Source organism: Salminus brasiliensis, chromosome 4, assembly GCF_030463535.1.
Source record: "Salminus brasiliensis chromosome 4, fSalBra1.hap2, whole genome shotgun sequence".
Classification (NCBI taxonomy): domain Eukaryota; kingdom Metazoa; phylum Chordata; class Actinopteri; order Characiformes; family Bryconidae; genus Salminus; species Salminus brasiliensis.
Genome location: NC_132881.1, coordinates 39,254,016 through 39,277,204, shown reverse-complemented (window position 1 = coordinate 39,277,204; position 23,189 = coordinate 39,254,016). Strand labels below are relative to the sequence as shown.

Genomic DNA, 23,189 nt, shown 5'->3' with positions numbered 1-23,189 from the left:
AAATTCCCATCCTTACCTGAGAATGCCTGTCCTGTTGGGGACACATTTGAATATAATCAGTTGTCTCACGAGAGTCAAGTGCTCACATACTGAGTGCAAAAATCCCCCATCATTTGTGCACAATTGCACTTTTGCTTCTCCAGCTGTCCAATGACGGAGTATGAGATTTTCCACATTTCCTCTAGAGCCTGTGCTGCTTGTCAAGTGTGCTGTTCACACGTAGTTCTTATCTTAGCACCTTACAGTTAATCTCATAGGGTGAATTCCTACGAGGGAGGCATGATGAGGAAAGCCCTTTGAGGAAAGAGTTTTTGTGAGAAATTGTTAATTGGCACAGCAGAGCTGATTTAAGGATTTTTCTGATTTCTGCCTGCAGTTTGCTGGAGAAGGGGTGGTTGATGTTCTATTGCTTTGCTGTGTGCAATATTCCTAATTTGGCTTTGAATTTAGAATGGACACATCCATTGACGAACCTTTTGTAGATGTGAAGGATTGCTGAATTAGTGCCAGAATTACTCAGCATGACGTTGCCAAGCATTAGCATCTGAGGATTAAATAGACCATCAGAACCGGGACACAATGCAAAGAAATGGGTTTGGATTTGCAAGGCGCAATGCAGGGAATTTTATTAACTGTTCAAGGGAATGTTTCTTATGCTTTCGGAGCAGTGAAATTTGTTCAGCCTATGCTTTTCATATACGACATTTGTACTTTAATATTCAGTTGAGCTTGTATAATTTATGGATTAAGGAAACTTGATATGGTTTTTCGTGGCACTGTGAAAGAAAACAAATGCCACAATCAGATTGTTTTCTTTTGCCAGTCCCCCCCTGAGACGTTTTATCTTATAAATGAGCATAATATTCAGCTAAATGCATTATTCATGGTTTAGTGCACACTGACTATGGCATGTGTATTGAACAATACAGTCCTAGTAATGCTTTGATGGGCTGTTGCTTTCGACTGTGAATGGAGGTGAGTATTCGCACCTGAAGTAATCTAAAACGAATAAACCGCACAATAGATCTGTCTATTTCTGCACACACTGCACTTCCCTTCCCCATCTATGAAATGGTGTGCAATTTTCTGTGACAACATTGTAAAGGCAAAAGGAAGACAAATTAAGGTCGTTTTCGACAGAATGGTGCATTTCCATTTTGGCGAAAATAAGATGTCGCTTTGCGTGACAAAAGCAATGAATGAGGATCAGGAGGACAGCGAATTTGGAATGGATTTCCAACCCCCCACTTCAAAAACCTAAGAGAACCAAATCACGAATAGCTGTATTTTTCCCTAATTTAGAGTGACCTCTGTAAGAAGCAAGACTGCTCTAGAGTTTTACATATATTGTTCATCTGGGCAGCATCAGTTTGTTAAAAAAAAAAATCAACAACAAATCAAGTATTTTTTGTGCTTTTAAAACTGTTATGGAAATTAGTTTTAGAACAACCACCATTGATATTTTGACACCAGTGAATAACAAACACTTGTACTTGCTTTCCCTAAATATTCATAGCATAAAACAGGTTCTGAGATTGACTAAAGCTTCATGAAAAAGGATTTTATACAAGTAAGACAATTTAAGGGAAAAAAAGATGCTGTGGTTCTTCAACAGCATACTAATGTGTTACCAAATCATTCAGTCTCTTTAAGGTTGGAATCCACTTTAAAGCTAAAATTAGTGACTAAGCAGAGAGAGGAAATATTCTATCCAACATAAGGAAAGACCCGTGCCCCCATGAAGTGGAAAAGCAATTACATTTTCTGGAGAAATGGTGTCCTTGAGCTGTGTCAGTATTTAAGCTTGCTAAGCACCCAGTATTATTGCTTCTCTGCACCACCACCAAGCTAACCCCTTATTGCTGATGGTTAAAGTAAGCTGTTCAGGCTAGAAACAGTAAGGCTTAATATATATGAATACTGCAGTGAGGGTAAGAGAGATCAGCAGCAGCGTCTCTGATGTTAGGACTTCCGCAGTGCAAGGACGTCCGCTCCAACATTGTAGAAAAGTGGCGTTACCTGGGTTTACTCTTAATTTGAGGTCTTTTACACCCTGTGGCAAAATCAGCCTACTTATATTTCTAAAGCATAAAAACAGCAGTCAGATGTTTGAACAAAAGGGTTATGGATAAGATGCTGGAAAAAAATAACTATAATCATTAAAAATGTGAAATTTATTTACACTATTAGGTGGGGTTGGGAGCTTTTTCCATACTGTTAAAGCATCTTAAAATATAACTGTATAACTACATGATTATAAAACTGTCAAACAATCAAATACAATGTTGCTCACAGCTTCTTCACATGGTGACAAACTAAGTGAACACTGTGCACAGTTTAAAATCATTCATTCAGTAAATGGGAAACCATTAATCTAACAACAACTGCAAATGTTAAACTGCTCTGAATCAGGAGAGAGAAGCTGGTTAGCAGGATTTAGCAGGTTTAGATCAGTTAGCCAGCGGGCTAAAGGCCACAGCACAGGCAGTGTTCAAGCTAAGGTAGGCAAAAATCACACTTGTTTAGGGGATAAGGCCTGAGCGCATATCAAGTGTTTTCCACTGTTCAGGTGCTTTTAGTAGATCGGTTCATCCAGGTTTGCTTGTTCTGGCTTTTCTAATTAAACTCTGCCTGTCACAAAACTCACAACTAAGGTGGGCTTGGTGAGCTCTCATAGCACCCCACTCTGCTTATTTATTTATTTTTATTTATATTTATATTTATTTATATAATTTTTTTGTGTATGTAATATATTTTATATATATATTTTATATATATATATATATATATATATATATATATATATATATATATATATATATAAAATATATTACATACACAAAAAAATGTGTGTGTGTGTGTATGTATGTGTATATATATATATATATATATATATATATATATATATATATATATATATATATATATATATATATATATAAAATAGTATTTGTGGTAAGGACACAGGACAGATTTTATTCTGATGACTCTTCCAGAAAGGTCATATTTGTGCAGGCGTCACTTCACAATAGAACTCCGCTCCAGAATCTGGAAAATCTTCCTGAAGGTCTTTTCCAGTCAAGCAGGGGTTTTGATTTGCATTTTCTAGCAGTCCTACAAACATGAAGTTCCCTAACTTCATCTCATTTTTCTTAGTCTTCCAGACCTCACCTTGACCTCCACTGGTCATGTTAACTGCCATTTTTTAATTACATTATGAACTGAGGAAACAGCTACCTGGATATAAATACCTCTCCTGCTTTGTGGGCATAAATGGATTTTCATTTTCAGTGGTTCAGTGGGTGCTTATTTTTAAAGACAAGACTTTAGGAGCCAAAATGTTTAATAAATTTAGAAATTTGCGTTTTCTGGCCTTTCCTAACAGTGATTTGTTTTGAACAACCAATAACACAAACAAGCTAATTAAAATTTGGTAGCTTTCTTTTTTCTTTTCCCACCCAAATTGTAAAACAAATATCATTTAAGTTTATTTAAAAAGTGATCTTCAGCTTTGTCTTTTTGAGATCAGTTCATCTACTGTGTATCTATACAGTCTGCATACTGTGTTTTTGTGCAGTCACTTTAATGCAACAATGCGAGATATATATGTATGGATACATTTTATTCAAGTTCTTTGAATGTATTGTATTTAGACCACTTTATGTATGAGTCTTGTTGATGCTAGCTTATTATAGTCATTATGAAATCAGTGTGTTTTGAAAATCATCTGTCTGTCTTTTTTGAATGGATGATTGTACAGCTATGTATCCTTCCCTCTTTCCCTTGAGACCTCAGCAGTGCTTCTAAGCACCAGACATTCACCATGCCCCACAGCTGGCAAGAAACGCACTGAGAGTTCAAAGGCGCTTTTGCTTTGACTACTGCTAAGCCACTTTCACAGGCTCAAAAGCAATTGGAGAGTGTCTGTTTACCCCCACTCCCCTCTCTTAGCCCCCATCCATTTTGTAAGTGAAGGAAGGGGTGGTGGGGACATCCAGGCACACACACATACACACATTCTCTGGTGGTCATGCACCGTCACTCGCAAAAGTGCCCCATTTCCAGGGTGGCTGCATCCCCTCAGCCTGCCCTCTCAGGTGTAACCCAGTCGGCTCCTGCGCTCCAATCGGACTCCATGTTCCGTGCCACGGGCTGGAGTGATGTGCAGCAGGCGGGCTGCAGCTCCGTAAGTGATGTATGTGTGGTGTCAGGGACAGCAGACCGCACGAAGGGCCCCATTAACATTCCACCATCTCCGGTGAAAAGGAGCCCCAGAAGCACAGCCCAGTCTGTTCACCAACGAGATTGTACAGATTAGAAGGGTGATGTTCTCTGGCTATAAGCTGTACAATTTTACAGTCACTGAAGGATGTTTCCTCCATGAGTCCAGAGTTTGTCTCCCTGCTTTAGCCTTGTTTCCTTTCTTCATTGACAGCCGTGAAACCGTGGCACACGAGTGCTGTTAAGGATCGCGTCTTTCGTGAACAGAATCTGTACCTTGCTTGCCCGGATTTCTTTACCTTGAAGAATGTCCTCCTCCTTTTGCCGTATTCAGCTTCCTACTAGGTGTATGATATAAATCTACTGTGTGTGCGTGTGTTCCATTATTGATTCTGCAAGAAGTTGATTTGCTGTGAATAAATAATGACAGACTCCATGGCCTCTATTCAACGGCTGGGTTATGACATCTCATAAATATTGCACTGAGTCTGGGTCTCAGAATGCAGCCGTTCCATATCAATGGCTCGTGTCTTGTTCTTTACTGATATGTGCTGTAGGCCAGAGAACTGTGGCCCTCCATGACTAAATGGTTAGTGTTAACAGTCATTTTGATGGAACGTGGACAGCGTGAGGTGCAGAGGGTTGACGCTCATTAGACAGCTGCTATAGAGATGCGTTTCTCTGCTGCCCGATAATGATCTACAGATTGCGTGCGTGTGTTAATGTTTTTAATATCTATTTAAGACTCTTCAGCAGGTGAAGGCAGGAGGCAAGTCTGGACACAGGTGTGTTCAGTGTTCAGCTCTTGCATTTCGTTTTCAGATTTTCTTTTTAAGTGTAACGCAGCAGATGTTGGCCGCTTGAGGAGGCAGGTGCTAGTGAGGTCTCTTTAAAATGCAACACAAGTGAAGTAATGCAGAAAAGGGCTTCTATCAGCCTGCACCTCACAAACTCAACTGTGGTGGAAAGCCATGTAGCAAGAACTGCCCTCAGGGAACAGGAAAACATGAGGCTAATAAAACCAGTGGGAAGCTTTAACATAACTTCTTAGTATTAATGTTGATGCTGTTTGAGATGATTTGATTGAGTAGTTGAATGATTTGTTCATTCATTCCCTTCATATAAACTGGTGTGATCACACATTTTTTTAGATTTTAGCATAGAAACATTTTGTGTGTATATTCTATTACATTTATTCCTTATAGCCATAACCTCCTTTAGGAATTTCCAAACTTTTGAGATCGCTGGTTCAAATCCCAGGTCATTTTGCTAGCCATCAGCAGCCAGAGCCAGAGAGAGCACAATTGGCTTTGCTCTTTAAGTGGTCAATGGCCCTTCTTTCCCACATCACTCCTGGAAACACTAGCTGACTGCACGTGTGTCGGGATTGGGTACATGGACAGGGATTGGGTAATTGTTCTTCCAAATTTGAGTAGAAAAATAGAAAAGAGAAAGAAAAAAAAGAACATTCCAACATGAAGTTGCTTTGAACTCTGACTTATACCTCAATAGATAACCACCCAGGTACCATTACAAACAGTGTCAGTCTCAGAAACAGTCTCAAGCTTTTTAAAGAAATCAATGAAGGGTTAGTGGTGCGTCTGAAAATCACAAAAACATTGTTTAAAAATGGACTTTCCAAGATTTATGTGTAACATGTCTGCATTTGATAGTCAAATCAAAGCAAATCTATAAATTTGTAAACAACCAGTACCAATCAACATCCCAGTCCAGCACTGTCAGAGAGGCTTATGGTAATTAGGTTATCGACTTATCCTACAATATATGGATATGAGCTCTATTTTGCCCCATTGCGTTTTCTTGTGTGTAATTTTAGCCGAAAAGTTGATTTTAGCCAGCCATGCTCTTCTGTTCTCTCATCTGCTCTCTGTCAGAGTCGAGGAAGAGTCTGTGACTTCTGTTGTGTTGTAGGAAAACTACACAACGATCATTGATGAACATTGACAACATAAACTCAACTGTCAGAGATGGGGAGAGGAAATATCCAACAAAGAGAAAGGAGAAAGTTCCATGTAAATCTTCTTGTCATTATAAATACACCAGCTTAAAGATTTAGGACACACTACATCAGTTACCAAGATGTAGCAGAAGTCTCTCTCAGCAGGTTGTTTCTCTCCTGTCTGTCGAAAGATTGTTTATTTCTGTGGATCAGTTCCATATTAAGCTTTTCAAATCACTTTCTGCAACGAAGCAGCTTCAGAACAAGTCTTTAAATGTAGTGGGGTATTTTACACCAAAACGAACGTCCACATGCCAAATCTAACAGTTCTGCTTTCAAACAAATTACTCGTTCATACAGTGCACATGTTCCTGAGAATTGTCCTGGATCCACAGATGTTATGACCCTAAATGACAGTAGTTGGGTATGTACCTCTGGAAGTGCTCAGGTCTGATCAGTGCCTGAAAAACGTAGCTTTTTGCATTTTCTGTGGCTCCGACACATTAAAATGAAAAGCCAGTTTGGCTTGATCTGATGATCTGAGAGATTCTGTTCTTTCTTGATCTTAAATTAAGGCCTGTTGATTAAATATACTTAGATAATGAAGGATAGACATTCCAGGCAACCTTAATCACTGCCACACTCTCTGAAAAATCTCTTGTTCAAAGAAAATCTAAAATGTGAGTCTGAAGCAATAAACAGATGAAAAGTTTGTAAGATGTTAAACGAGATTCATTGTGTCTAGTGATTACTGGCTTAGTCTTTTATTGATCCTCCCATTAAAGCTACTTTTTGGCATTGCAGTGTTTTAGATAATTGGTAAGCAAGTAATCTTCATCTACACCAAATTATCTCTGAGCTGCTTTGCTACTTTTTGTATTGCCGTCTTTATCCCTGCGCCTAATCACCGAGGATTCACTTGGGAGGTGGAATTTAGAAGCTCAGAGAACATTTGCAAAATATTACATGAAAAGACAAAAGGAATTACAGTGCAATTTAGCACTCTGCCAGTAACCTTTAAGAAGAGTGCATTACTGTTGGCTTATCCACCCAGGCAGAGGAGGAGCCTTGAAGGATAGCCATGGAGATCAGGGCTTTAGAGAGTAGAGAATCTCCCAGACTCTCGGCTCTCCCCCGTTCTCCGATAAAATGGAGCCCTTTTATTGTTCTCTGCCAGCAAGCCAGCATGCAGTCAGAAAGTGAAGACATGCCATTGCTAGTCTGAGCGATGAACATGTCATTAGCATTCAAGAAAAACTTGCAGTATAATGTGCTTATTGCTTTATATAAAGTCTTAGACTGTCTTTTGTAACTGAAGTGCTGTATAGTATAGTGTGGTCCATTATCCACCCCCATGTCATTTTCTTTTCTCTCTCTCTTTTTTTTTTTTTTTTTTTTTTATTATTATTTTTTTTAAACTGGTTATCTGAAAATACATATCTGTTGCTTGTGTGGGGTCACTTGTTCCAACTCCGTCTTTGCGTGTCCCTCTGGGACGAGAGTGACTGTAATTTATGACAAGAACTTAGCTGCCATCCCCAATGTCAGGAAGGTAAGTGAGGTACAAGAAGCTGCAGCTGTGACAAAAGTGGCTGTACTGTTTCTAATGGCTCCTGTAATTTTAGCACCCCACCCCCTCACCAGCTGCCTGTTTAATTAGAGCGCTGGCCCCCCTGAGACTAGAGGCTCCTCTCGCACGCCGCATGGAGAAAATCAGGCCTCCTCCATCATTCAGCCCCTACCTGCCCGCCGTGTTTACTCAGCCAAGTCCACATGCTCCTCCATGACTTACCAGTGCTAATTGACACAGGAGAAAAGAGCCAGTCGAGAATATGTAGGTCAGGATGTGGGAAGGAGCACCATATATTCACATAATGAACTGGTTACGAGAGTTTTGTGTAGCTGTAATATTGTGTTGATAAATGTGAGTTTTAGGTGATGAAGTAAAATAGAGATATAAACAAATGTAGCCCAGAGAGTAGATATTAATTATTAACAAAATCACTCATTCATTTAAATAATAAAGTAGGACTATTTAGTGGCAAAGCACAGCAGTCTTCTACAAGTTTCCCAGTGAGGTCCGTTCACTGACTCATTTTTCAAACGCAATGAAACGTGTTTCTATGCTAGACTTTAAAAACATGAAAATAAAAAAGTGAGGTTGGGTTTAATTGCAGGCTTTTTCATACAGAGTACGGTCACTGCCTGACTCATGCGCTGGACCGTCCACTTTGTTTAATTTTCATACCGCTCTCATTTTCTCCAGATTTAGATGTGGTGTTAGCAGGTAGGTAAGTGGGTTTTGTGCTGAAAGTATTGATGCTCTTGTCTAATTTTATAAATATAAATGCAGATGTCTGAGAACTAGAGGTGGGCAATATAACCATACTTTAATCATATTGTGATGCACTGTATTATTTACATTTACAAGGCATTTAGCAGACGCTCTAATTCAAAGAGATTTACAAAAGAGCTTCACTGTTCACTCAGAAGTTAGAGGTGCTGTCAATATGCTTTTCTAAGCATATTGAGGATATAATCAGTGCTTAAAGTGCTTAAAAAACACCGATCAGCTGCATGTTTACAGCGTACTTAGTCTGGTCAAGTCAAGTGGGTTTTTATTGTCATTTCAGCTACATACAGAGTACAGTTAAACAAAACAACGTTCCACCATGATGCAACATAGACACAAGTGCAACACAATACAGACAAAGAATACATTTTAACTGGTTTAACTGGATGAAGTGGTGCGGATTTGAATCTGGGAGTATTTGGATGGTAGTTTTTAAACCTCCGTCACTACTGATGCATTTTGTCTGCATTGTGATGAATATCGTAAAAATGTCCTTAAAAAAATACTGTGATATAATATTTTTACCATATCGCCCAGCCCTATTAGGATTTGGTTCTCGCTTTACTACCTGCCAAAGTGAAGCTGTGATTTTAAATTTAAGTCCTCAAAAACTCTGGAAAAATACTTACAGTGCAATATTTTATTGTAATGCGATATGTATTGCGATTCAAAATAATTACAGGAATTTTTACCAGATTTCACCAGAATCTTGCCTCCAAGATTGGAGTGAAAATAAATGATACTGGGCTATTATATGTCTTTGGGCTGTTATATGCCTCCAGTAGATGTCATGGGAAATAAAAACTGAGGAATTACATTTTTTTTTATCAAGTAGCAAAATATTTGTAGCATGACATGTTTGATCTAATTTGACATTGCACCTGATAGTGCACGTCCTGTGATGTGACTATTGCGCATGCACACATTGCGATGGTGATGCTGAAAGAACATACTGTAGAGCTCTACCCAGTGTAAACACACTGATCACACACACACACCATGGAGGCTACAGTTGTTGGTCCATAAAGAGAAGGAGCTTCTGTTAAAGTTGGCTGACTGATGATAAGGCAATGGCATGTACGCCTTGAAAGGCAGCAGTGTGAATTTAGGCAAAGAGTGATCAAGGTGTGTATGTGTCACTGTGTAGACTAGCCATGCTGTTGCCATTCAGCTGCTTCGTTGTTCACAATTCCGTCTTTTTGACCGCACACGCTATAGTGCGTCTGTAGTAGGAATGAAGCAGCTGAGGTGCTTCAAAAAGGTTCTTTAAGCAGTGATATAGGAGAACCACATTTGCCTCCACATCTCCAACAAACATGCTTCTTTATGGAACTTCATCACTCACAGGACCATTATTTTTAAGAGTCTGGGTTACAAGCAGTAGGTCAGAGCGGTCATGGAGCTACAGTTCACCGATATGGGGAGGGCATGATCACAGTGATGAATTATCATACGCAACCTTTCATTTATTACCAGGACTGTTTATGGTCAAATGCACAACTAAGGACAGCCATGCAAGATGGCAGCTAAGAGAAAGATAATAAATGGACAGGGCTGATGAATGTTTCTGCATACAACTGCTGGTTAAATAATCGTAATGCTTCATAGCCTCATTTCCCTTATACTGTCTGGGCAGGTAGCATTAGATACAGCTAGCACTAACGTTTGTAGGTCACAGCAAATTCTAGCTTATCATGCAGCTTTCATCATAGAGATTATTACCTTGTCCTTTGGCACAACTGCTGTGTTAAATGCATTTCACAAATTTCAGGTGACCTGAAGATGGGATAACCACCTACTACTCCTTTATTAATGTAGTGATGAGCATCTTAATGCACCTCGTCATTGTACAGTGGGCATATTTATTCAAACCTTTGTGTTCACTGCAGTCTCAGACTGTCTTCCAGCAATATTCCCTTTCATCAGGACTATGCACTGATTTGTGTGTTTTATGTAGCCTTACACTGGCATGGCATTACACTCCTTTTAACTAAGATTCTATATCCATGCCTCTATGAACCTTTGATGCATAATAAGGAATAATCCCCAGCTTAATCTTAAACCTTCTAGAGAGATGTCTCATGCAGAAATCTGATATATGGCCATATTTGTGCAGATCACCAAGTGTTGGGTGTCAAAATATATGTGCCTACATGTTGTATTCATATATGTTAGTATCATATAAAGGCACATGCATAATCTCATGATTGTTAGAGAAGTGGGTTTGGGACCAGAAGGTATCTACAGTCGAAATCCATGGCTGAGATGTCCTTGAACAAAGCACCCAACCCCCAATTGCTCCTTAAATGTTTCAGTAAAGTAAGTCATTTATATCAGCCTCCTCACAAACCGTGGTACAACCGTGGTTTCAAATATCTTAATAAAAATGACAATGTTAGTGACTGGGGTGGGGGGGAGCCCCAGGAGGCAGGGGACTGAAAAGGGGGTTTGCCCAGGGTGCCGTATAGGCTGGTTCTGCGGTATGTAGCAATATAATTGCTGTCTGGTGTTTAGTTACTATTGTGAAGCCCTATCCCACATATATTTGAGTTTGTTTTCTAATGTACTGAGAAGGTCAAGTATTCACTGGAGCTCTAGTCTTGGCTGTATTTTTCAGATAATGAGAAGGCGTTGTAAGGTATTGTTTGTGTGAGTCTCTGTGTTTTTGTGGGGTTTTTTTTCCCCCTCATAGTCGCTTCTCTTTAGAGATTGCCTTTGTGAAGACCCTTGCAGTAGCGATTAAAGGAGAAGCGGTTTAATAGCATTAACTTTAAGATGCACTGGGGCTAACGCCACGTCACCAACAATGTCTTGTCTCCAGGCAGTCATGCTGAGATCCTGCTTCCATTTGAGGTGCATACAAGCACACAAAGGGGATGATATGATTTATTTGTAGGTGTGTGCGTGTGTATTTGTGTGAGATTCCCTCCAGTGGCTTGAATCTTAGCTGCAGTCCCACAGGGCAGAGTATGAATTCAGTGAGCAGAGTTGGGAAGCTGTTTTTTCAGCCCAAATGCTTCCCTAACATGCTCCTAATCCCTTTAGAAAAGGGAATGGACTTTTGCAGGTTGAAAGGCCTTTTATTAACCCTGAGTGGCAATGATTTAACATTCTTTGTTTGATCAGTAAATGTTCGAGGTGCCAGTCGGGTGTGGCAAAAGAACGTTTGTTGACGTTCGTAGTTCATTATCATTATCATTAGTGGCTAAGATGACCTAACCTCCAGTAGTGTGTGTGTGTGTGTGTGTGTGTGTTCACTGCCACGGAAGGGTTAAATGTGTGCAGGAAATCCAGTGCAAGTGTGTTTCTGATTCGGATTTCTCATTCTAATTCTGAAATTTGAAGATTGTTAAAGCGAGAAGTAGAGTAACTCTCCGCTTTAAAGAGTCTAAAAGTCTCAATTTCCAATTTCCATAGGAGTGGAGCGTCTTCCTGCCCGCTGCTGCTTCGGAAAAGCTAGTGCCAGGAGCCGTTTTTACATGCTGCTGCAAATTCATGACCAATTACCTCGCCAATTTATTTCACTCTGGATTTTTTCCGAGCTTCGCCCCGGAATAGGTATGAAATGCCTCCGATGCGCATTTGCATACATTAAGGGAACGGCTGTTGACATTAATACAGTAATTAGTTGCATTTTAATGAGCTCAGCATGTAGGGGGAAAGCGAAAGGCAGCATCAGTGCACAGGTGACCCACTGACTGAGTGCTTGCTAAGAGACTGAAGGGCTGTCTGGCTGTGTGCTGTGAAAGCGGGACGATTGTGGAGATGTCATATCTGGTGTCCTGTGGATCTGGTCTTATTGCATCATGATGCTGGAGTGTCTTTTTTTTTTTTTTAATAGGGATGCTATGCAATCTGTGCTCATTCTTAGCAGTGAAGATGTGATTTAGAAAAACTGCATCCAAACCTAGTCTGAAACTGCACTGAGAGGGCCCATCTTTTTCTTTTTAAGTGTAATTCTTACTAATGCCCTTTCCAACAGCGATGTCTGACCTTGTATGTTAGTTTAAAACAAGAGACTTCCTAAATCCATAAACTACTCACATCCTATTAATGTGGTTAAGCTGATTTTATTGCCTCTTTAACTACAAGTCTGTGAGAAGTCACCTTGCCAAGTTCGCAGGTTTTATGATTGTAGTAATGGCCTCGGAGTGCACTGGATAAAGAGCACTTTCTCACTCCCTGTTCTGACAACCAAAAGAGGGAGGCTGGATTTTCCGTTTGGATGGCCACCAGAATGTATATTATTGGTGTATTGAGTTCACCACTGAGATTGAATGCAGTGACCCTCATCGAATGCTAACACTGTAATGGTTTCTTAAGCATATGTAGTATTTCTCAAGCCAGGGAGTGCACACATTACTGGGAGCTGGATGTGTAGATATAACATCAGGGTATGGATGTGTTTGATACTGGCTTTTGGAGGTAATCCCTCTGTATTTCTGCCAGTTCACTTCTCATCTTGAGCAAAAAGAACATTTTCTATATTTGAAAGACTTTTTGTGATAATTGCCTTGACTCTGTCTGTACTTTCTTGTGGACTATTATAACTGGAGGAGTTCATGTCTTGTTCTGAATGTGTATAGGAGTCCTCTGTGGAATGCGTTCATCTTCTATTTCTTACGTTCACTGTTATCTCCTTCGTTTTAGGTGGGCAGAGTATGTACATGTGCCTAAAAGCCAGAGAATAGAGACACAGGGGAACAAGCAGACACATTATCCATAATCCAGTCACAGCTATCTGTAGTTTGGCAACACCTCTGCAGCAGGTCCCCACTGATGGCTCAATATTTCATTGTAGAAAACATCCTGCCAGAATCCACTTGATGAACGACAATGTCTCTTTCACCCCCAACCTCAGCACTCCCAGCCCAGTCCACTCCCCTCTTGCTGTTCAGATATATTCTTCCTCGTTCTGACACACTTTTCCCTTCTCTCCACCTCTCGTTTGCGCTCTCTCTCTCTCCCTCTGTCTCGCTCCCTAGTTTGACAAAGCATATGCCTACAGCATCCGCCACATGTTTGGAAAGGAAGGAAAGCGAACAGACTACACCCCCTACAGTTGTATGAAGGTGATTTTGTCAAATCCACCCAGCCAAGGCGACTACCATGGTGAGTTATAGCCAGCGAGGACGTTCATCTAATTAGTGTTAGACCCTCTCATATTCTCCAGAGCCAAGACTCCAAGGATAATTCAGCATAACGACTCCTAAACAAACACACATTTTAGGTTATGGCCACAAAACACACAAAAATCAATCATGGCAGATATTCCAAACCACTGACTCCAGAATAATAATTACTGTACTAATTGCACTGTGAGTTGGCAACCAGTTCTTACCTTGACTGTTCTCCTGTCGTCTTCCTCCACCTCCTTCACCTCCTCCTCAGGATGTCCATTCCGCCACAGTGACCCGGAGCTACTGAAGCAGAAGCTGCAGTCTTATAAGCTCTCCCCCAGTGGGATCGTTCAGGTGGGTCTACACACACTCACAAACACACACAGAAGCTCAGACAATGCAGGCTCTTGCACACAGGATTAAGGTGGTTCTCCATTATGTGGACTTCTCAGAGGGCTTTAAGCTGAGCTCAGTGTCATGCGCTCCTGTAACGAGTTTATAACCGTGTTCATGTAGGAGGGGAAAAAACACTGGTGTTGAGTGATATTTGTGAACATTGAACAGATTTTACAAATCCAATAAAATTACCTTGAATGTAGTCCTTCAGGGTGAAAAGCATGTTCTTCCAGTGCTGATCTGTCCTAATTGATGCTCAAGTTATTACTTTTTATTATTATTATTAATATTAATATTATTATTAAGCAATAAGAGATTATTGTATGATGGAAAGATAAGTAAGAATTTTACCCCATGGTGATTAGTCTGCTACATGTCTTGAACATTATTCTAGGCCTGTTAGCATCAAACAGAAGCCTCAAACGTAAGTTTATGGCATATTTCGTGTTTGCGCCACTGTGACCGGTATACACTATTACATGAATTCATGAATGCAAGCATGATATGTCATAATTTTATCAAGTGAAGTACTTTGCAATTGAAAAAAAGAACCTTGACCAGTGCCTGTGTTACCTGTCTGAGAATGTACATGCAAACCTCCAAATGCTATTTAGCAGTCCTCTGTAACTAGAGGTGGACTGGCTGTAATTTCACCCACTGGTTTTTAATTCTGTCTGACCTCCTTTCAGGGCTGTGATCCAGAATCTGAAAACCTGAGAGGGTGCTTTAAAACACACACTTTAGCAGCTTATTAAGACATGAAATTACATTATATATGACAGGTGATGAAGTGAGATTGCCAGGTATTGCTGTAATGGAATTCACATAGAATTATAGGCCTTAGACACCAATGCAGTTAATGGGCTGATTGTAATTAGCCTATAAAGTTCAGTGTTAAACATAGATATTCATAGTGCCCTGGAAAGGAATTCAGCTCCAATGATTTTAGTCACATGTCTGTCTGCTGGTGGGGTGCATTAAATTGAACTTATATTCAAGCATTATACAGTATATTCTTCACATTATTCTAATAGAAGCTTTAGTTTTTCTTCATTATATCTAAAAAAAAATGCAAATGTAGCTATCCTAGCCTGTGCATTTGGTGAATTCGAGTGGAGAGACTATTGCAGATTCCTCATTCTGTCCACATGTAACATTATTAATATGCTGGTGTACATTACTGTTACAGTATTATAGTATTTGTCAATTGTATTGTGAAACAAAACCAACAATGTGTATATTCCACTCAATGTGTAGGTCCTTTAGTCACAATTTTATATTGGTATGGCTTATGGTATATTGGTGCCATAGAATGCACTTATTCAAGATTTTAAATGACTCTCTATATGTTGCCTAAAGAGAAGGTATGTGAAAAATGCCCAGATGCGCCCATTTACAACCTGAAGTTTTGGCCTCATAATGAAACAAGCTGTTTTTCCTTTTATTGGGGTTTCATGAATATTTTTGATGAGCTCTGCTCTGCTGGACTGGTTTACAGGGAAGCACCACAATGGCTTACACAGAAGCCGCTTAACGCACAGCATTGTTCAGCATTGTATTTATTTATTTTTATTATTATTATTTTAAAAATTACTATTCAGATGTCTTACTGGATAATGTTGCTGTCCTGGGTTAGCCTTTAGTCTAGCTCGCTGCCACAGCGTTTGCTTCATCACGCATTACGAATTTAAGCTGCCCTTCTGCGGACGCTGGCACAGGCAAAGCTGTGGTCAGGGACTCTGGTTCATGTAGCAATCTGTGTTCCAGTATCTAGTCTGGCACTGAAATGCATGCTCTCCAGTCATAGCTTAGGGCTATGAAAGCTTTTGCTAGTAGGATGGGTGTATGTAAATGTTGAGGGTGTTAATTTCATGGTATGTCACTTTCATGTGCTGAAGTCTCATTATTTAAATGTGCCAAAGAAAATACAGTTTTCCATTCTAAGGAAAGTTTGCAAATAATACTCATACCAAATTAATTTAATTAGATAAAATCATGGGAAATTTTGCTTGTTTCCTTAAGAACCATGATATACATATAAATATATTTACAGCCTTAATACTAATTCATGTGCATGAAGTAATGCTACCAGTGGAAAACACTAATAACTGTGTGACTGGAAAGACTAATGTAGTCACTGGATCTTGCTCTAATAAAAAGGAGCCCGCATGTGGTCTTCTTGGGCAAGTGCTTGTCTTCTGCGCACTTTGCTCAGAGTCTTACGGTGGGTAGCTTGTCCAACACGACCCACTGTGTGTTTGAGGGAAATGGTGGACAGCTCGCTAATGCACTCTGACAAGCCAGCCCAAGGGCTGCACATTTCCCATTAAATTAAATTCACAATTTCTTTGGCGGCCCCAAGCATTCCCCCCCTGTAGTCTCGGGCTGTTCTGAGAGCCTCAGACCTGTGGCTACAAGCGCAGTGATGGCGGCAATGTGGAGCTAAGGCCAGGAGCTCTCGCGGCATGCAGCCTCCTCTCGCTGCAGCGCCAGCCCAGTGCGCTGGATAATTAAAAGCTGCAGCGAAATGCGAGAGGCCCACGTAGGAGGCTGATTAAAATGCAGAACATCAGTCCCTCTCAGTCACCCTGTCTGGTGACAAAGTGACACCAGAGGCCAGATGGAGCAGGTGCCAGCCCGCGAGGAGTCGTACTGTAGGAAAAGCAGAATTAACCTCTTTCTCACTGTCTCAGTGTGTGCCCAGCATCATGTGACTCTCAGTTCTGGATGTGTTGAAGGGCTGAAAATCTCTCGTTCTGCTTATAGCTCCAGCAGAAGATTAGAGTGGAGGAACAAGCAGAATAGCCAGTAATGACCATGTCCAATGACAGCTGCTGTTCAGTTTAGTTAGGGGACCAAATTGAATCATATTCATCAAAAATTCGGCCTCGGCAGTTAATCTGCTGCAGGGTGTAATTAATGCATTCAGTTTAGTAATTAGTACCATGCCTGCTCTTTTACAGTCATGGACTTCTTTTTTTTTTTCCTCTTAAATATATGGATAACTTATACTTTTGCTGTTCCAAACCTGTCCAGAGCACCCCCTAGTGGTTAAAATATCAGTTCTGCTGCATCTGTAAGTCTCAATTGCCTCAATTGACGATGATATGGTTCTGTGACCTTCCGGATGTTGCCTCTTACACTGGTCACTGTGGTGACATGAAGGAAAAAAAAACTCCATTAGCGCCATTCTACACCGCCCACTCTTCACCAAGGCCCGCCTCCATATGCTTGTTATCGACCTCCTAACGTGTATTTTCCAAACATGCTGAAGTGTGTGTGTGTGTGTGTGTGTGTGTGTGTGTGTGTGTTAGACCCGCTGATATTGAGGGTGGAAGTATCTTTGAAGATATGACTATATACACTGATATTACAGTAATCAACTATTTAAAACACTGAACTCAAACTATGGGCAACCAGAATGCTTCCTTCAGTGTATTGCGGTCTGTTGGAATGACCTGTCATATGAAAATTATAGTAGATTTTTAGTTATTTGATGTCATCATCTAATATACACATTGTCAACTAATCAGTGCAGCCTTTCTCATCACCGGGTTGTTCATTTGCTGATTGCTGTTTCAGTATTTAACTTCACAATAAGCTTCTTTCCAGCTTCAGTGCATTTTCTGTATTCACTGAAGCTCTTAATTTAGGGTTGAAAATTAGACCTGACTCATATGCCAAGGCTAAATACTCATGCATTAGCAGAAAGCTATATGAGACAAATATAATAAGAATGAAATATTGCAGTATTTCAGTAATGTTTTTATGATGCACTGTCAATCTGTCTGGAATGGACAAAAATCATCTGTGGTAACATTTAAAAATCTGATTAAAAACAGAACCTGCTTTTTGAAATATGTAGTTGGTCAGTGTTGTAGACGTACTGAAGTATTTTTTATAATATACTTAGAAAAGTATAGTGTAACATATTAGCATAGCAGCACTGTTAAATATTTACAATATTATAGTAAATATTAAATAACAGCCCTACTATGAACCTGTATTCACTCGGATCTGTATCCAAACTCAGGTTTTTGGGGGGGGGGGGGGGGGGGGGGAACACTGCAGTCTGGTAGACCAGTTATACTGAGTGAACTCCTGTCTTCCCTCTGGCTGAGCCTTCTCTCTATTGTCTATCTTTGAACTTTTGACTCTCAAAATGATAACGAAGTTAAAAATACCTTGATCTAGAATGCATAAACCAAAGACGCTGAAAGCTGCTTCTGCTACATATTTAACTAGTTTGCTGTAAGAAGCATGGCGATGTCAATTAAAACGAGAAGAGAGCTATTGGTGGCCATGCTGGACAGAAAAAAGCCAGAAACTAAAAACAAAGCTGCTGTCTCTAATACAGAGTCACTTTCTGTGGGAGAGTCATTCTAAGCTATTGATTGTAAAGTTTTATTTGTCATGAACTGAAAAATGAGTTAACTTGGACAGTGTTGCAGAATTCGAGTCTAATCTAACAGGGAGCACCTCGATATAGGGTTTACATGACCTCTGCCCTCCATCTGTCATCACTGCAGCACTGAAGCTTATGGATCAGCAGTAGTGCCTCTAACCTTGTATAATGCAATTCTGCACTAGTCGATCCATTGCCGAGCAGGATTTAGCTGCGAGATACCTGAGGGAAGGTCTTGACAGGAAAAGCCTCCTGTGTCACCCAGAGTTAATCATTATCATGATTTTGGCCTTTGTGTTGTCTGATAATGCAGGATGCTGCAATATATACACATGAGCAGATATATCTTATGTGCTTTGAATGTTTTGAAAAGGGGGGGAAAAACATTGCTGGTTGATTTTTAAACGTGATGCAGATGTGTTTTATTAATATCACCTTTTATTAATATCACCAAAACAAGGGGTTTTGACGAGGCAGCACACACTATTAAAACACAGCATAAATCTCAGATGAGTGATTGAGTGATTTCTAAAAGCTTCCACGCATTGAACATATGCAAATAAACAGAAATAAATAATTAAAAATGTCTTATTTTGAAAAAAGTAGTGGAGATCTTGTGAGCTAGTCTGAAGATTTCCCAGATTTCTTCTGGAAGCCCCCAGCCCAGCCACATTACCAGCTCTCCAGATACTCCAGGTACTATATGTATTATAAATGTCTTGTCATAAAGCATGAGAATTCATGCATGTCACACATTTTCTTTCTATTTAGGCAGGTTTCGTCTCTCTGTATTGATTTTGACATTTTATTTGATCGTTTGAGGGCGATGTTACAGTGCAGGTGTGAAATCTATATGATGAGCACGACTCCCAACACAAAAGAGAAAGAGCAGTGGTCTGCCAGTGGATCCTTTAACAGCTCATCTCTCTCTATTTCTTTCTCTTTCTCTCACAGATTTTGGAGCTCGTCAAGGGAATGCACTATCAGCTGGCCTGCCAGAAGTACTATGAATTGACACACAATGTAAGGACGCCTTTCATTCTGACCCGGCTTAATTGGACTTGTTTTTTGGCAGCTCTGGGGCAGCCCTGCTGTTCTCCCGGAGACGCTCCACAGAGTCCGGCCACTGTAATCACATCCATCATTAGCTGTCATAGCTGCTTAATTTTTATGGGTTTATTATAGCACTTAAGATTAATTTATCCCTATATGATTTATTTAGTTTTTTAAAAAAAAAAATTTTATCTAATGCTTTTTAGCAGAGACCTTTTGGATCAGCAGTTTCGGGTCACACTGAAGGTTATTAATCTTCAAAAAAAGATTAAAAAAGTTTGTTGAGGAAGCGAGCGCCAGCTTGGCCTGGGTGTTAAATCTGGGAGATCTTTTCTGTTCTCTGCTGGGATCAGCCGTTTGAATTGCTCAGACATGCTTTTCAGAGTTCAGTAATATGTTCTATAAAGCAGAGCATAAAAGCTGTGGATTTGTGGGTCAGAGCCAGTGGGAAAGCAAATGAACGGGGTACGTGTTTTAGTGCGTGCTGAATTCTTGTGGTGTTTTTGCCCCTGCTGTGCTTTATGGTATCTGGAGCTGCACAATCCCCCAGAATGCACACACGCACAATGTGTAGGGAGCAATATTTCCAAACTGTGTCAGTCAGGATTAGCTGTGTGGCAGGTGCTCTGTCCCTCCTCTCCGAAACAGCCCGGTTGACGGGTTAGGGGTGAGAATGTGTGCACACACCTGTGCAAAGCAAACAGCCGCTGTCTGCTCGCTGACAGGTTAATTTGAGTGAAAAGGAGAAAGTTTTCGATATGAAAGTGAGCGCTAAACCTATCAAATGTTTGTCATCGGTGTGACGCAGGATGCATTTGAGACTTTGGGATAAAACACGAAAATCCTGTGTGCAAAGCGGAGAGGTTAAACAGCTTGTCAGCACCAGCCTTTTCATTATTAACTTGGGGGGGGGGGGAATCATTTAGGATGGCTGAATTGTGCGCTGCCTTTTGAGTTGTGTGCCTTGTGTGTAATAGTATTGCTTACTTATCTTTTAGAGGTTTAATGGTACATGCATTTGTCCTGTCATGGTACAGACGGTATGAATTTCAGGGTAAACGACACACTTAGAGGAAAGCCATGTTGGGTTGTTGGACAGCTGTAGGGAATGTATGCCAGATCTTTAAATGTATGCTAACCTTTAAACATTACAGGCTGTAATGTGTTGTTTAGCTCAGGGGGAGCTGTACCACACTACACTATTTAAAAATGAAGTTACTTAAAATGTGTCTTTGCGCAATGCCATAGAAGAACCCTTTAGTAGAGCTGTTTGAGAGGGTGGAAGATGGGAAATGTGGTAAAGAACCCGAACATTGAAACATTTCGTATATAAAAATGGTTCTGTTTGGAACAAAAAGTGGTTCTTCTATGGTTTCTCTTAGAGAAACATTTGCAGCATCTATATTTTTTTTGAGGGTTTCTGGGACAAACTAACATTTAAGACTTAGGACTGTGGCCTCGTCCCAAACCGAACTGTGACTTCTGTGTGCCCTACCCTTTATTTATCTATTTATTTATTTTTTGTGAAGTTTCTAAAGGCAGTTTCTGACTGCTGTATTCTTTGTCACCTCGTTCAAATTCAGTCACACTCCACCGCTGCTGTGAGGCTCACATTCTAACATCCGATAAAGGCAGAAGTCCACTATTTTCAAGTGTTCATAAATGCCCTGATCTAGCCCTAATCTACAGTGCCAAATTCCTCCCCATTACCAGGATGTTTTATGTGCGTGTTTGTATCTTGGCCAGCCTTTCTTTAATGTCGTAGTGTGCCCAAAGTGTCTTTGACAGGATATAATGGCTTTTAATGGCTAGCAGTGAAAATTGCAGTGCCTCTGCCATCCAAGGGCACTATTTAGCGGTTAGTCTGAGGGCACGAAACGCAGTGATCGTTGCCGATGATTAATAGCTGCAAGCCAAACAATGTGAACAACTTATGATCCCCCAAAACGAAGAAGACTGCTGTCCTGATGAACGGCCCATGCTAACAGGACTTGAAAGATAAACCGTGCCTTCCCCAGCACCAATGAAAGCCACATATCTGAAATTCATGAGTCATATTTTACGCCCGTTGTATGAAGAGGCATCTCTGTTGTTAATGCGCACGATAAAGCATGCTTATTGGTGCGTCGCTAGTGCGTAGATTCCCTTCCTCGTCAGCCATTGTCTGATCTGCGATGCCGGAGTCATCACAGACATAAAGATGCGCTTGTTGGGCCAAGTGGCGGGACTTTAATCACTGCCATATGTCCCACCTGCTTCCACATCCAGCAGTTAGAACAGATAGATCGCCACTGTTCCTCCCTCTCTGGCAGCATTTATTAAAGGTCAAAATGTAATACTTCACCGATGAAATATTTACACAAGGGCAATAAATCAAGCGCTAGCGAAAGTAATGAAAAGGTGGCTGGGAGGCACAAAGCCGAGCACTGCCCCTCGCCACGGCGCGAGGGGGTTTCAGAAATAATCTCACTCTAAAAACTCCTCGGGATTGATTCATTTCCGAGCCCTTGCTTAGACGGTTTCATGTTTATGCATTTTTCATTTGTCACCGAGAGGGCACTTCACTGTGGTTTCTGCTGTAATGCGGTAACACTGAAATGGATCTGGCTGTAATGGATCGCTCAGTTTTCCACTTAAACACCGCTGGTGACCCAAGCGCTCTCCCCTCCGAGATAAAGACGGGCTCAGATCTTTGATTTATTTCTGGAGGACTAGGGGTGTGCAGGGCCCTGGTACTGTTCCGTTGGTTCAAGTACAGTTAAACAGTCTGTTCCCATTTAGTTTAAACAATGGCAGCGGACTCCGGTCTCGAGACAAGGCAGCACAGTGGGAACAGTCGGTGGAACATCAAAGCAGGTTGACTTTGAGCCTTATACACAGAGGTAGAAAGGAGGGAGAGGTTGTCTTTTTCAGCTTGCAAAGGAATTACATTTCCATAAACAAACCACAGCCCTAATCTGAATATCCTCCCTCCTCTGAGCTGTCAGATTAAACCAGTTACTGTGAAGTGTCAGCAGAAGGTCACGAAACTGTCTAAACTTTCTGATTCCTCCAAACAGATTGAAGATGCTGGCTTTTCTCTGAATCATCCCAACCAGTACTTCATGGAGAGTCAGAAGCTACTGGGTGGAGGCAGGGAGATCAAGAAAGAAGTTGAGATGCCCCAAAAAGTGCAGGAAAACACAGCCTCCAATGGTACCGGGGTGCAACGTCAACCCAACACTAAACAGGCTCTGGAGGAGATGGGGGATCTAGACTCGTATTTTGTTGATGAGTAGTAGGGCAGTCCAAAAAAAACCAATTATCTCCTCTCAGTGCTTTTAAAGCACATTTTCTTCACTGTTGTAATAAATTGTAAACTTTCTAATGCTAAAAGTCATTTCTGTATTTCTCTGCTCTTTTCTGTCTTTTTTACACAAGAAAAAATAATAAAACTTAAATTCTTAAAAAACAAAGTTACAGTCCTGTCATGCTTTTATCTGGATACACACAGCCAAAATATTCCCCACACACCTTCAAGCAATTTGCAGTTATCGGCGAAGCACACAGTATGTGGAATGTGTTACACTAGCAACTAAGGATACACTGATATAGGAATTGTGGGTCTATGGCAGTATCTGATTTTTAAATGCATGTTTCTCTCAATACCTATACAAACATTTAGGGCATGTATACGTTGAG

General features: G+C 40.6%; 1 protein-coding gene across 1 annotated transcript in view; it reads left to right on the top strand.

Annotated features, from left to right (window-relative positions):
• prim2 (DNA primase subunit 2) overlaps window positions 1–22,918 on the top strand; it is a 61,091-nt gene extending 38,173 nt beyond the window's left edge. The window contains exons 11-14 of the mRNA XM_072677057.1: window positions 13,520–13,646; window positions 13,926–14,008; window positions 19,410–19,478; window positions 22,568–22,918. Of these exons, the coding sequence (XP_072533158.1) occupies window positions 13,520–13,646; window positions 13,926–14,008; window positions 19,410–19,478; window positions 22,568–22,786 (498 nt within the window). The 3' untranslated portion in view covers window positions 22,787–22,918. The remainder of the gene's footprint in view (window positions 1–13,519; window positions 13,647–13,925; window positions 14,009–19,409; window positions 19,479–22,567) is intronic.
• Window positions 22,919–23,189: the final 271 nt, after the last annotated feature.